This window comes from Apostichopus japonicus, chromosome 20 (genome assembly GCF_037975245.1).
Source record: "Apostichopus japonicus isolate 1M-3 chromosome 20, ASM3797524v1, whole genome shotgun sequence".
NCBI classification, from domain to species: domain Eukaryota; kingdom Metazoa; phylum Echinodermata; class Holothuroidea; order Aspidochirotida; family Stichopodidae; genus Apostichopus; species Apostichopus japonicus.
Window position 1 is genome coordinate 5,437,701 of NC_092580.1, and position 14,105 is coordinate 5,451,805.

Sequence of the window (14,105 nt, forward strand, 5' to 3'; positions counted from 1 at the left end):
TGGGAAGATGTAACCAGAGATGAATTCTAATGGTACATTAATTTGCTGTAGCATCAAAGAAAGAATTCCTCCAGTAAAGGAAAATGTAATTTACTGCTGAATAATAATACTTGCAATACTTGTCGTCCATTTTCAATTGACAGCAGCTCTTAGGAATAATCTTTGAGTTCATCTGCCATATTTCTCTCTTTATCAAATATTTTCTTTGTTTACTTTCTGGAAAATTTACTTCACTGTGTTTTGTTAAAATTGTACTTGTTTCGAATAAGATTTCTCCTCGAGAATAAATTTATGTTGTCTTCTTAACCTGCAAATTGGCCATGTCCATTTAGTCGTCTGGCAAATTTCTGTATTTACAGAAAACAAGTTACTTGCCTCAAAGAGGATGTTTAAAGTTGACATTACCCTTCAAAGAAAATGGTCCCTCATTTCAGAAATGTGGTTTTCTTTTAAAAGAGCTTTTTGGTATTAATTTCTGACCATTTGACAAACCTACTCTGTGTTAGTCAAAATTTAAAGTTTAAATTTATGAAAAATGAAAAAATATCCTCCTAGATATTTGCCTCCAAAGTAAAATTAAAATGGTGAGTAAATTTAATGATTTTGAAGAAACTTTGTCACCCAGTCATTTAAAATTGTATGTATATAGTGTGAAAATTTGAAATTTTCAAAAATTTTCATCCTGTCTGTTTAAAAGAAGACTGCAACCATAGTGTAGCTTATGAAACTTGGGAATTTCTAATACCAACGCAAGTCAGTCGGGGCATAATTTCAGCATTCCCCCTTTTTTGTGTAGAAGTTTTAAGGTTTTATGAATATTTTGCTTCTCTTAAAATACTGATATTTACTATGGTTCAATGTTGACAAACCTTGTATACATCTTTGCAATTTACGCCTTTCTGCATAGCATTAATTTGTTATGCAATACCAGTTATTTCCCCACAGTATCAAAATTTGTCAAACTCAACGGAAATAAGCTGCTTCTAAAGCGGAGTGGTTGCAAGTAGGGTGCATCACCCTATCATGCCTATAGTACAAGAAGCCGATTTTACTATAAAAAAAAAGGAGAAAAAAGTTTGACACACATTGTACTGTAGAGGAATGACCAGAAGAATTCTGTCATTTGGACCTGACGGGGGGGGGGGGCAAAGACTGCTTCATACCAATTATGTGAATGACATTGCCCCAGGCAAAACTAGAGAGAAGGAGAGAGAGTCCTCTCTCAGGTGAAGGGTATCCTCAGACCCCCACTCTATACTGACCTAATTCCAGGCTAATTACTTAACCCAGTTTCAGTGGCGACCTTGTAAGAACTCTTTCAAAGAAAATGTGGGCTCAAGTGACCGTCGAGTTCTGTCACTCAAACAGCTTTCAGTCATACTACAATGTTGTGCTATTAACTAAAGTGAAAATGACCAGTTATAAATAGTTGTATTTGGTTTGAGAAAGGATAGTGTGTGAATATGGGAATTTTTGTCAAGAGAATATAATCTCATCTCCTGCAAAGTTTTTTCCTCGAACAAATATGTTTGGATGCTTCTTAAGCAAACAAACAGGTGTTATCAGAACCCAAAATACACTGGTGTTAATACTGTTGTAGTCAGAGTGTTGACTGTGTTTTCTTGAAGTTTGATTAAACATCAACCACCAAAGAGGGTTGTTTTTAAAATACTTGGTGAGCTAAGATATTTCATGGTTTTCACTGCTAAGGAACTGTAAATATTGTAAATATTTCTGGCAAATCAAAATTATCATCATGTAGTATGCTTGTGACCAATAAATCCCTAAAAAATTCTACCAAGGAAATCGTGATTCATTTTGAAGATAACTTTCCCTTAAAAATGGAGAACTGCCATTTTGGCTGATATGGGAATTGTAGTGCTACTAAATGGTGAAACCTATTTAACCTTCGTTCTACTTTCTCTCCTTTTAATGTTTTGATTTGTAAACTTTAAAGAGTATTGTCAATGAAAACAGTGCTAGTGCATTGTCCTGTTATAATCTGCAATCTTTGAACACTAGGCTTTTCAATCCTGTATCAAAGAAAATATGTAAAAAAAATATGGTATTTTGATACTTGGTCAAATTTTATATATACAATAACGGTAATATACTTTAATGAAGACAGTAGTTGCTTTGCTTTGCAAAAATTTCAAAATGACCGACAAAAACTGTCAAACACTGACTGAAAATGCGATTAACTTTGAATGTCTAGACAGTCGATATTTTTTACCCTTTTCAAAGATTTGATGTTTATCTAACATAGGTGAAACCTATTTTTGGCTTCCTCCCAAAGTAATGTTGGGATTGTTGTGAATGGAATAAAGAGAAGCGGGAATAGTTAAACATGCAGGAAGGAAATTATTACATTTTATTTATTGTCTATATTAGTGGAAAAAAATTTCAGGGGAATACCTGTCTTTGTGGGTTATTTCTGTTTTGTATTCACAAAAAGTACAATATCACCTTACATTTCTCTTTCTTCCTCTGCTGTTTAAATACATTAGCACATAACTGGCTGGGGGAGGGGGGGGGGGGAAGGCGCAAAGAATAGAAGTATAAACAAACAAAAGGGTTATTTCTAACAATGGAAATTGCATCATTTATTATAAGAGTAGGAATCCTGGATGCCCGGAGGGTTGACTTAAGAATCCATATGTACCTGTTAGCGTCCAGGAGAAGAGTCTGAATAAAAACTCAATTAAGTACTTGACATTCTATATGATGGAAGCCCCATGGGAAAGGCTTTAACCCTGCTTCCTTTATGCCAGAAAAGTTTCACATTGTGTACATGGAAAAACGGTAGTGGCCTTCTATTATCCACCATTTATTAAGTTGACGGAAATTATATTTACACATACCCTACATCTTAGACTTGAAAGACAAAAAAATGACAAAAAAAGTATTGCATGAGATGTGCTCAGAGAACTCTGGAAGGCATAATGTAGAAAAGAGGGTTTGTTCAAAAGCAGAGGTGTAAGACGTTGCTCCTGGTCCTTTTAGTTTTGCTAGGATTTGTGGATTTAGGGAGGCCAGAATAATTTTGTGAAGGGAGTTACTAAAGCAAAACAGAACCATGTTCAAGAGAATGTGTCTCTGCGTGAGTATTTAACTAATAGTAATAATAGCACAACCAAAGATGTGTGTCTGACTAAGTGTATTTTGTAGTGATACTGTAATAATTACCTTTGTTTTAAGTAGTAATATATGTTTCTATAATGCTGTTTTCTGTAATTGATGACATTTTTACAGTAGCTGGAAGGTTGTAGTGTCTGTCAGTCTAAAGTTTAGCAGTAGAATCTGTAAGATTGTCTGTGTGTCTGTTTGTTTGTCTGTATTGGAAATTAAGAAAACCTCTGGGACCTTGGTGTTTTGTACTTGCCCTACCATTCTGTATATGCCTGCAGATCCATATCTTTGTGAGTGTTATTACACTGCTAGATACATAAGTCCTGATAGTAATGTACTGTGCTAGGTACAACACTCATGATAATGTACATCATTTGACTGACAAATGCTTTCAAGTCACATAAGTGATTCTGTTGTTAAGTTGAAATGTGTTTCGTACAGATAGTGTTTGGTAGGCATTTCTTTCTTCTGTGCATAGTAACTGGCAATACTTGTTATCACATCCTTGATTCTTCCTGTTTAATTTAGGTTCTCATTACTGATGCTTTGCATTTAGTAAATATATAATACTTCATCTCCATTTTTGGTTACCTGTCACAGGCAGGAAAGTGACCTATTCAGTCAAGCTTTGCATGTGAGTGTGTATATGAGTGGAGGTGTGTATATGACATCCAAGCTTGTAAACATAATTTCTCAAGATGGAGGAATGTTGACATGTCCTAATTCATGTTTGGCTTATCCATAATGAGAGCAAGTTGTTTCTTGGCAAAGTGTGAATATCTAAGAGTGTTATATCGTAAAATGATAACTTGGTGGAAACTAGGTCATGCACTGTTGGCCTTGTGACGTGCAGAAAGTACACAGTGTTTAGTGGATGTCAAAGGTCATTTGATGTCAAAGAAAAATGCTTGTATGATATCTCAAGAAAGTAAATGTAGGAGTGTCATATTTTACATGCAGTTTTGGTATAATGAGTTCCTTATTGTTTGTAAACAAGGCCCCTATTCTTTTTGGTGGGGTCAAAGGTCAGCAAAGGCCAAACTGCAAAATTTTATAAGTCTTCTATCTTGATAATCTATCCTGGACAAAAGTTTGGATTAACATGCAGTCATTTTGATGTGCATCAAATCAACAGCCAGCTTATAATTCCAAATCCTGATAATAAGTTGCCAAAATCAGTGCCCTAAAAGCTGTGATAAGAAATTGTCCTTTTCTAGTATGGCAAGAAACGCGTGAGAGTGTAGTCACTGTGGTTTGCCATTATAACTGAGTGAAGCATCCACAACATGGCACACAAGTTTATCCCAGTGTACATTGCAATGCAACCTTTATCCAGTAAATAAAGTCATAAATTGCTTTTTCTTATTTTCTTGATGTAAAAATGCTTATATTATACATCAAAATAAAATAAAACTGTTAGCAAACTGCTTATCCACCAGAGAGCCTGTGTAAGAGAATGTGTTAAAGTAAGTTGGCCTGACGTTTCAATCCTAGCAGGATCTTCTTCAAAGGCAAGTAACAGTAACAGAAGGGACAAAAACATGCACAGAATACAGACAGGTTAATGAGCATAGTGAACACAAAGAGATAGATGTAAGGGGATAAGTAGACAAGGGATGGAGAGAAGAAAGAAATAAACCAACAGGGGAAGAGGAGAGGTAGGAGATAAACAGTGGAAGAGGAGAGGTAGGAGATAAACAGTGGAGGGACAAAGAGAGGATTAAGGGAATGGGGTAGGGAATAAACTGGAGAAGGATAATCATTAGACAAGCTGGGAGATGCATTAGAGGACATGTCTGATCACTACCACAACATTCACTCTGACTGTAAATAGATTTAATAAGTGGAAATATTTGATGAAGGTCAAACACAAAACTGAATTCATACCCTTGCAGTGTAACTGAACATTATTTATTCATTACTACTGTTCATCATCTCATCAACAGTGGAAAGACGAGAAGGAGGCTGTGACAGGTCAGCAGGTCAAAGAATTAAACGAGAAGGCCGAGAAGAGCAACCAGGAGGCCCAGAAGTTACAGTCTGAGGTGGACAGAATACTGGAAATCATGAAAGATATGGAAGGAGAGAAGAATGACAAGGATAATCGAATCAAGACATTAGAAGGGTAAGGGCCCAGAATTTGGTGGTTTAAACCTTGCCGTTTGATGTAGGAAGTTAATAGTCACAAGTTGGTTGTATCATTCTCAATCATTAAAAGAAAATATAATGTCCTCAGAAAACTTAACCTATTACTTAAAAAATCCACTGAACTTACACCTAGATTGATAACAAAAGGAATAAACTGTACAGGTTTAAAAAATGACATGAAACAAAGAGTTGGTTGGTTTGGTTTGGTTTGGTTTGGTTTGAAGGATGCAAAATCTTTCTGGATTGGATTAAATGGTCATCTCCTATGAATTTAGTAGTAGCTCAATACTTGAATTTCACATGAATTAAGTATATTATTACATGGATTAGTTAGAAAGCTCCCCACAGAGAATGCAACCGTAAAGAAAATCAAGACAATTGTAGGAAAGAGACTGCCGACTGCTTAAGGGATTAGCGATTTCTAGCTTGTAATTGCCATGGTAACAATCTACAGGTCTATCTTTTCGTGGGAAACAGTTCGTTTTTATTATCTGTTGTGTAAAGTAGTGGAGTAATGTGTGATTCACAGAGTTTATTAGATATCTCAAGACTGATGACAGAAATGTGTAATGTTTGCAATTCTCTGGTGATAATAATCTTTGAGGAAGTACTTAATATAAATTTAACAGCATCTCGTTTTGATTTGATTTTGGTAAATTTTGAACATGTGATATAAAAAAATCTGGCAACAAATGCAGTCCAGTATTAAACTTGACTTGTGAAGTTTCATTTTTGATAAAATGATAAAATGGTCAAAATTGTTTCAAAACTTTTCTAATTTGCTTTTGGAATATGCAAATGTGTCTGGGCTACAGATGCCATACGATTGGATGGTATCATTAATTAATCACTAGTTAATTATCACTTGATGATCAATACTCCTGTAGAGTGTCTTAGTCTTCATCAATGACAATCAAAACTGTCTCAAAATCAGTTCCATCTTGATAAAATTTTCTTCATAGAATAGTTTGATCACAGTTAATTATGTAATTATGTAAATTATGTCTTCTCCTGATTAGAATCATACGGAGGAATTGCCCTGGGTAAGGCCACCATCAATGTTGATCTGACGTGTCAAGCATGCTTTATCTATCTATTATCATTATTATTATTATCATTATTTATTATTATTATTATCTGCCACAACATTTTATTTGCTCCCTGCCAGTTTGACATAGTCTTTTGTCTGTTTTTTTGAAATATAAAGGATGTTATTGAAATTTTGTTTATTTATATGTTTTTATTCATCACATGATATCCTGTGACATATTCCTTGCACCTTATCAGAAGGTTTGTTTTGTGCTGCAAGTTTAATAGGGACTATATATCACATCTTCAGAGAAATCATGTAACTTGAACTTTGACCCCTCAGCTATGTTAGCATCTACAAAAAGAAAGCAGAATTAGCTTTGAGCGGGTTATGCCTGTTTCTTCAGTAATCATTTCAGATAATTTAGGGTTGCATAGGATTAGTTTCAGAATATGGATGTATGGATGGATGGTTAAGCACTTCATTGGATGGAATAGACAATTGCCCTAAGAGAAGTATCTATATTCTTCTTGATGGAATGACCTGATCATGTGACCCCATGATGCCAAAATTAGCTCAATGGATTGGGCTTTGCATATGAAGGTTATTGCATAGTTATGTAGTAACCTGTGTTGTTTAATTTTTTTCCAGAAATTGCCTGAAATATCAAACAGTGCATTCCTGAAATCTTCATATTGTTGCTAACTTGTATACTATATTTCATAAAGTAAATACGACCAAACAGGGTTTATATTTAGCAATGTTAGCATCTTGCCCATCTCTCAGGAGTGTAGTAGAACACATCGTCAGAAGACATTCATTGCTTATTTGGTAATACAAGTCTTTGCTTTCAAGTAGAAGGTAAAGTTCTAGCTACACCGTATGGAAGTCCTTGCATACATTGTCTGTCCATCCCAGGCTGTTGTATATTGTTGAGATATAGAATTGCTGAATGATTAGTTTGAAGAGGGAGAGAGTGTGTGTGTGTAAAGGATGGTTGACCTTGAAAGCCATGTCTGTAATAGTCCTTCATGTTAATTGCACCTGATTCACAAGGTAAAAGGACATACTTCTGATTACGGCCAGCTACCTAAATTCTAAACCCTATTTACATTTATTTCGGGGCTACATTTTAACTCCAGCCAGATATTAGTTTTTACCGTTAATAGTTTTGTTTGTTTAAATTATCCCCAGGGAAAGTAATAGCTCACAATAATATTTAAAGATTGACAAAAGAAATGAACTTAGTATGGAGCCCCTAATCATCATATTCAAGTTGGCTAATTCCCTCCCAGCGAGTTAGAATCCTTTAATACAATATTAAGTTCAAATTTTTAGCATTTTCAAAGCAGGTACATGCATTTAGGTGAAGCATCTCTTTGCTCTTTTACATAAATGTTCACCATCGTTGTTTCCATGGTGATGAGTGTCAGTTTTGCCGCATTTACGTTACAAGTCTTCCTCTTCCCCCCCCCCCCCCAGAGCATTTCTAGTTCTCTTTTTATTTAATGTTCTATTCCTCATTATATATATATATATGCTACTCTCATTCATGACTTTTCAGAACAGTGTGCAAATAACCGTCGCAAAATCTCTACGTGTAGATTCAAAAACCACTTCTGGACTACTTTAGTCGGGAATGGCTTTCCCTGCTTTTATATTTTATTTTCTGGTGTGATGTATTTTTTGAATATCTTATCGTGAAGTGGTCCTTGAAACCCGAGGACCAGAACCTGATTCTTTCTTGTGTTTGTTTATCATTTTAGTTAGCCCAATATTTGTGTCTTTTGTCAAAATCCACACTATCTGTGTTCTTTCATTGTGAATGGTTTTTTTTGTTTTTTTTAATGTCAAGTTGTTCCATACGTATTAAGATTAGAATTCTGCCGTATATCTACTATGACCCCATGCATTATGGTTGGCATGTGTTACTATAGGTACTGTTGAGAAGGAGGGGTGTTAACAAGGGTGAGCTCTAGGGAAGGTGGGAGCTGCATCCTGGATCTCAGGACACAAGCTGCCCGAAAGCCCGTATATGAGGCCCTCAGAACTTAAAAATGTCGTAGATACCAGGGAAACTTATGTCATCAAAGATACACTTTGCCTTCTGTATCTCTATTCCATTTTGATGTGGGTTCCCCCCACCTCCCTTCCTGTCCCCCCCCCCCTTAAGACCAAAATGCTAGCAAATTAGGATTACAAATTGAGATTGGTAATGTGACATTCCCAGAAGGGAGTAGATTGATTAACGTAATAATTCTAGTCATTAGTGGTAAATATACATTTTCACATTCATTACCATTGCATTTCACCCTGTGTATCCAAACTGTGGAAAATACAGTTCATGCGGAAGGCTTGTTTATTCTCTAAATTTCTCTGATAAATAGAAAAGTTCATCATCACAGTGTGGATATATATTAACGGATTGACTTAAGGTTTAATATATTGTTGGACAATCAAAACTATCTCTTGTGTTGCGCAAATGATAACCATTTTCGATCATTACACAAGTTCACTGTCAAAGTCACACGTTATACTACTAGTTTGGATGTATAACCTTGCAGGCAATTACATGGCAAGATCTAGAACTTCTTGATTCCATTTGTCGAGAGTTGAAATGGTCGTAAATTCTGAATTAAGGTTGTGCAAAAAGTTTGTTGAGGATAATAATCACCAAAATAGTATCCATTTTACCAACTTCTGAGAGAATCATAATGATAAATGTGTTTTTTCCATGAATTGGAACTAAAAGTGAATATTATTTTAACAGGCAACTGAAGGAGGCTAACTTGAAATTTACCAGTATTAAAAAAGATCAACAAAACCAGAAGAAGGCCAACCAACAGCTCCTGGAGGAAGCGAAGAAACGAGAAGGGGAGCTGACCACAGATACACATCAATTACAGGTTAGTCGGTATAAATGAAGATGTGAGGTTTGAGAATGGATAGGCTTAGTCAGTATTACAGGGCCTTGGTTCGGCATTTCAAATTAATGCTTACTGACATCACATGTAACAGTAATTATATAAAATACAGAGATTAGAGTACGTTACTCAGTCGTATATGGTCTTGTTTTAAGCATTTTCAATAAAAGGTTACCGACCTCTCAATACAATAGTATAATTAACTACAGAAAATCAAATAAATACCTATGTAAATCAGTATTATGGGGCCTTGGTTCGGCATTTCAAAGTAATGCTTACTGACATTAGAGATTAGAGTAGTTACTCAGTTGTATATGGATTTGTTTAGGCATTTCAAACGAAAGGTTACCCGACCTCTCAATACATAGTATATTTTAGCTACAGAGAATCAAATATATGTACATAAACATATATGTAAATCAGTGTTATGGGGCCTTGATTTCACATTTTATCATAAAGGGGTGTTGATTCTTAAGTTAGAAGATCATCCACAAACACAGAGAATATAAAATAATCACATTGACCCAACATCCTTCTTAATAGCTTGCTCCATCATTGAAATACAAAATACTGGATGTTTCTATTGTACAACCATCTAATGTCATCAAAGTGAGGCAGAAAAACTGCAAGTTTTAAAAATGCAACTCAGAATTTCTCAGTGTACTTCCATTGCCAGAGTGGCATACAGATTGGAACAAATTGTGTAACATATGAAGATAAAGTTAAAGAGACAAATTCAATCTACAAAACAGCTAGTGTAAGTAAAGGCTTGTGAAAGTTAGGGATGAGATGAGTTTAACAGGTTATGTGATGGTTTGATACTAGCATAATTGTCTCCAATGGCAACATGGTAAGATTCATAAAGTTGCACACAAGTTGCACACATACAGATGAGGTAGACTGGTAGATTGTTGAATTGAAGGTACAAATGAAAGCAGACGATTGTAGTATGCAAAGTATGCTTTTGTTGAATTGCAGGCAAGTGATGCAAAGAGGGCAGCAAGAGAAGTAGGAGGAAGAATCTAAGAGCAAAGATAGAATTATTGAAGAGTTGCAAGGAAGTAGAAGTAGATCAAGTGGGACTATAATGATGTTTAAGTCATCTTGTTTTTCTTGTTTTATGTCTTTGTTTATAGTCCATGGTAAAGGAGAAGAGTAACCGCTTGGAGGAGTTGGAAGAGGCTCTGAAGGAGAGTGTCAGTATCACTGCTGATCGAGAGATGATTCTTGCTCAGCAGACCCAGACAGTCACCAAGTTACAGAAACAGGTAAGTTACAGAGGAATCAACAGAACCCTTCCCAAGGGAAAACAATGTTCTTTGACCAATCAAATCATATATAATGAGATTTTTTGGGAATTGTTGCCCTTGAGATGAAGAAATTTTAGTATTTCATAGTCCAGAAAATCGGTGTGCTTACTCTTTCAGGTAATAAATTTCAAGCAGGAAGAATGTTTTACTTTGTAATGTAGACATCTGTGGTTGGTAACTGAAATTTCAACTGTTATAACAAAAAGCAAATTTGAAATTGCAGTTAAGTTTTCCTTAGCCAGAAGGAAAGAAGACATTTCATAACTTTTTTTCTTGAGAAGGCAAGGGAGCAACAAAAAAAGTGTGGCTGCAAAAATACTCAACTTTGTGGAAATCAAGGCATCCTATTATCTGATTAATTATCATTGTTGTTGTTGTTATTAGTATTATTATTGTTATTATTGATGTTATTGTTATTATGATGATTATTATTATTATTATAATATGTTAAACCAGTGAATTGAATGAGTTTTCACTGTTTGGCTGAATACATCCAACATTTATTTACACAGCTGGATGAGACTAAGAGAACTTTACAAGCTGTACAGAAGAAACTTGCTGATAATGAGAACAAGCTGACAGCGACTCAAGCAATATTAGAGGAGAAAGACAACAGACTAAAGATCCTCGCAGCTGAAGGAAGGAAGCATTTAGAGGAAGCTCTGGAGACAAAGTAAGATCCTAGTCTAGTTAATCTTAACATAAATGTCTTTTTTATGAATCGTTTACAATGATTCTTACCTTGCAGAGAGAAAAGTAATATAGAGGGCAGTATTTCACTAAAGGGATCCATGAAATGATATGTAGCCAGACATTAGCCAAGTTAACTCAGGTAATATTCAGTGTTCCATGTGTGTCTGATAATTCTTAGGAGATCATCAGAAGTTTGTGGATGATTAAACCATCCAACCAATTTCGAGTTACCTCCATTGATGGAAAGTGAGCTAAATTTGTCAAAAGGTTTCAATAATAAATGAACTCAATTAATATTTTAAATTTTTTTTGGCCAACTGCAAAGGAGGATCAAAATATAAATAATGAAATGACCAAAAACCGATTCATAGAAATTGTGATAACTCTGTAGTCATTTTTGGCCGTTTCATGTTCTTTCAGCATATTTGGGGATCAGATATGTTTTCCTTCATATAAAGTACATTATGATGGGGTATAAGTATCTTGAAAAACATTCCTAAAACAAACAGTCTGCTCTATCTATAACACACTGATTAATACAATAAGTGTCATGGTTATAGCCTTGGGTTATTTGCAATGTAAACTGGGGATTGATTTTTCTTGCCATTGGGAGAGATTAAAATCCCCTCCGTATGTCAATATTGAAAATGACCACACAATGGGTACATTGGCTCAACAGTGATTTATTCAGGTTGTGTAATACCAAGTCTAAACAATGGGTTGTTTCATATCACTGGAGGCTTTTTCTGAGAAGTTAGTATTCCTTCTGAGGATGGAAACCTGTTTGAAAAACTTTCAGAAGCTACCACATCGACTTTTGTTCGACTGAAAAGATTCACCATGAAGAACCAAGAGTTCACCAATAAATAAGGTAGTGTAGTAGAACTGCTACAAACTGTAATTTACATTCAATCTGGTGGTACCGTACTTCAGCACGAAAGGCTAAGATATGGTGCAGTATAAGCTATCATAGACTTGACCGTTTTACACAAGTCAGAGCAAAAACAACAGAATTAGGCACAAGATGACATTGATGTTCTTTTCTCAAAACAAAAAACCAAAAAAAAAGCAAGCAATAGTATAACAAGCCCTCCTTCCTGTCACTAGTATTTTAAATTGATGTTCAGTTGTTACGTAATCATTGCACAATCATCTATGTATGATGTTCATTGTCATAGTTTGTATTGAATTAATTCTTATTGAGTTGTTTCTTTTGTTTATCAAACTCAGTGGGGGGTGGGGATTGGACATTACCAAAGATAGTATCAACAACAGGTGCAGTTTAAATCATCTGAAGACCCTGGGAGAGAATGCAATCAGTTCAAGTCTATTATTATGCAAATATTGAACACTTGACGACTCTAATGAAAGAAAAAAAATACACCTGCAAAATAAACAGGAAACGTATACATTTAATTGGTGGTATGCAACTTCTCCACATTGGATTACAACATTATTATCTTTTGCAGCCAAATGGTAACTATGTACATTGTTTAGTCCTGTTGAGGAGAGTCCAGCTATGTGTCAATAATAATACATGGCTTTGGGCACAATACTGCAGCATTACAACAGGCATGTTAACTACATAACCACAACCTTGCCACAAAGGCCACTCAAGTATCTAGTGAAATCATTCACAAACAAATAATCATCCTCCCCCCTCTCCCCTTTCCCCCTCTCATCTCTCCAAAAGGTCAAGTGAACTGATACTTAGCTTAACTCTATGCATGACTATAAAAACCACTTCCTGAATTATTACATGCAAATAAGGTTATATAATATACACATCTGCCAAGAAAAAGGTGAAATAACAATCGTAAAATTTCATGTGAAAATCAGCAGCCTTGTTGTGATGTTTATGTAACCAACAGTATAGGCAAAACAGTATAGGCGAAAGGAAATTGATGTGATGAGGTTAACAGAATGAAGAAAATAATTGTTATTCATCTTTAAATGCTGTTAGTTGAAGGTTAAAATAGGGTTCAGAAATTATAATAAGGAAATTAATGTGTTACATTTAAACATCCCCAAACAAGAACTTTTCAACAGAATACATGTTCCAATTTATTTAACTGAAGGAAGAAAATTATAGATACTAATTTTAGAAATATCTCTTTGCCAAATCACAAGCTTTCTCTCAAGTTTCTTGATCATGTTCAATCAAATCTAAATTTTTTGGATGAAATTTCAGTGATGTTGTACGTGTTCTCATGGTCAATCATAAGTACCTCGTAGAGGCCCACCCTGTAGGATACCATGCTGGGCTATAATTTTAGAATAACAACCAAGGTTAGCCAAGGGAAAATATAGCATCATAGACAAATTGAAATTTGATTTTTTTTTTGGCTGAATCTCAATGATAACTTGGGGATCTTTATGGGTAATTTCTATGTTTAAAGAACTTTTTTGGGTTTGCAGCATTGATGTTTGGAAGTATAGTATGTAGTAACAGAATAAGAGTATTAAGAAGCAAATGGAATTTACCCTAAGTCTGAAATTACCTTTAATAAAACATTTTTTCCTTTATGAGCTCTTTGATTATAAGAACTGCAGCTCTCTGTGACGACATATATATTATATCAATAAATTTTATCATTTAGGTACAAACCTAACCAGTTCTCTTCTGTATTCATTCCAAAATTGTAAATTATTGTCACATCAAGGCTTTGGGAAAGGTTGAAAGAATCGAAAATTATTCAAGATGTAAAGGTGTGCTACCAATATACCCCTGTAAAGAAAAGAAGCTCCCTGCAATGGTAAACTAACATTTATCCATAAAATAAGTCTTGTAGCTAAATTGTTTTGGCTTGATGACAGCCCATTGAGCTATGAAATATTGGTTCTGCTCATTTTCCATATGAGGTAGGCTGT

General features: G+C 34.9%; 1 protein-coding gene across 3 annotated transcripts in view; it reads left to right on the forward strand.

Annotated features, from left to right (window-relative positions):
• LOC139960863 (ELKS/Rab6-interacting/CAST family member 1-like) overlaps window positions 1-14,105 on the forward strand; it is an 83,262-nt gene that overhangs the window by 52,815 nt on the left and 16,342 nt on the right. For all 3 annotated transcript variants that reach the window (XM_071959503.1, XM_071959502.1, XM_071959504.1), the window contains 4 exons: window positions 5,076-5,254; window positions 9,078-9,213; window positions 10,368-10,499; window positions 11,054-11,214. In XM_071959503.1, coding sequence (XP_071815604.1) covers window positions 5,076-5,254; window positions 9,078-9,213; window positions 10,368-10,499; window positions 11,054-11,214 — 608 coding nt within the window. The remainder of the gene's footprint in view (window positions 1-5,075; window positions 5,255-9,077; window positions 9,214-10,367; window positions 10,500-11,053; window positions 11,215-14,105) is intronic.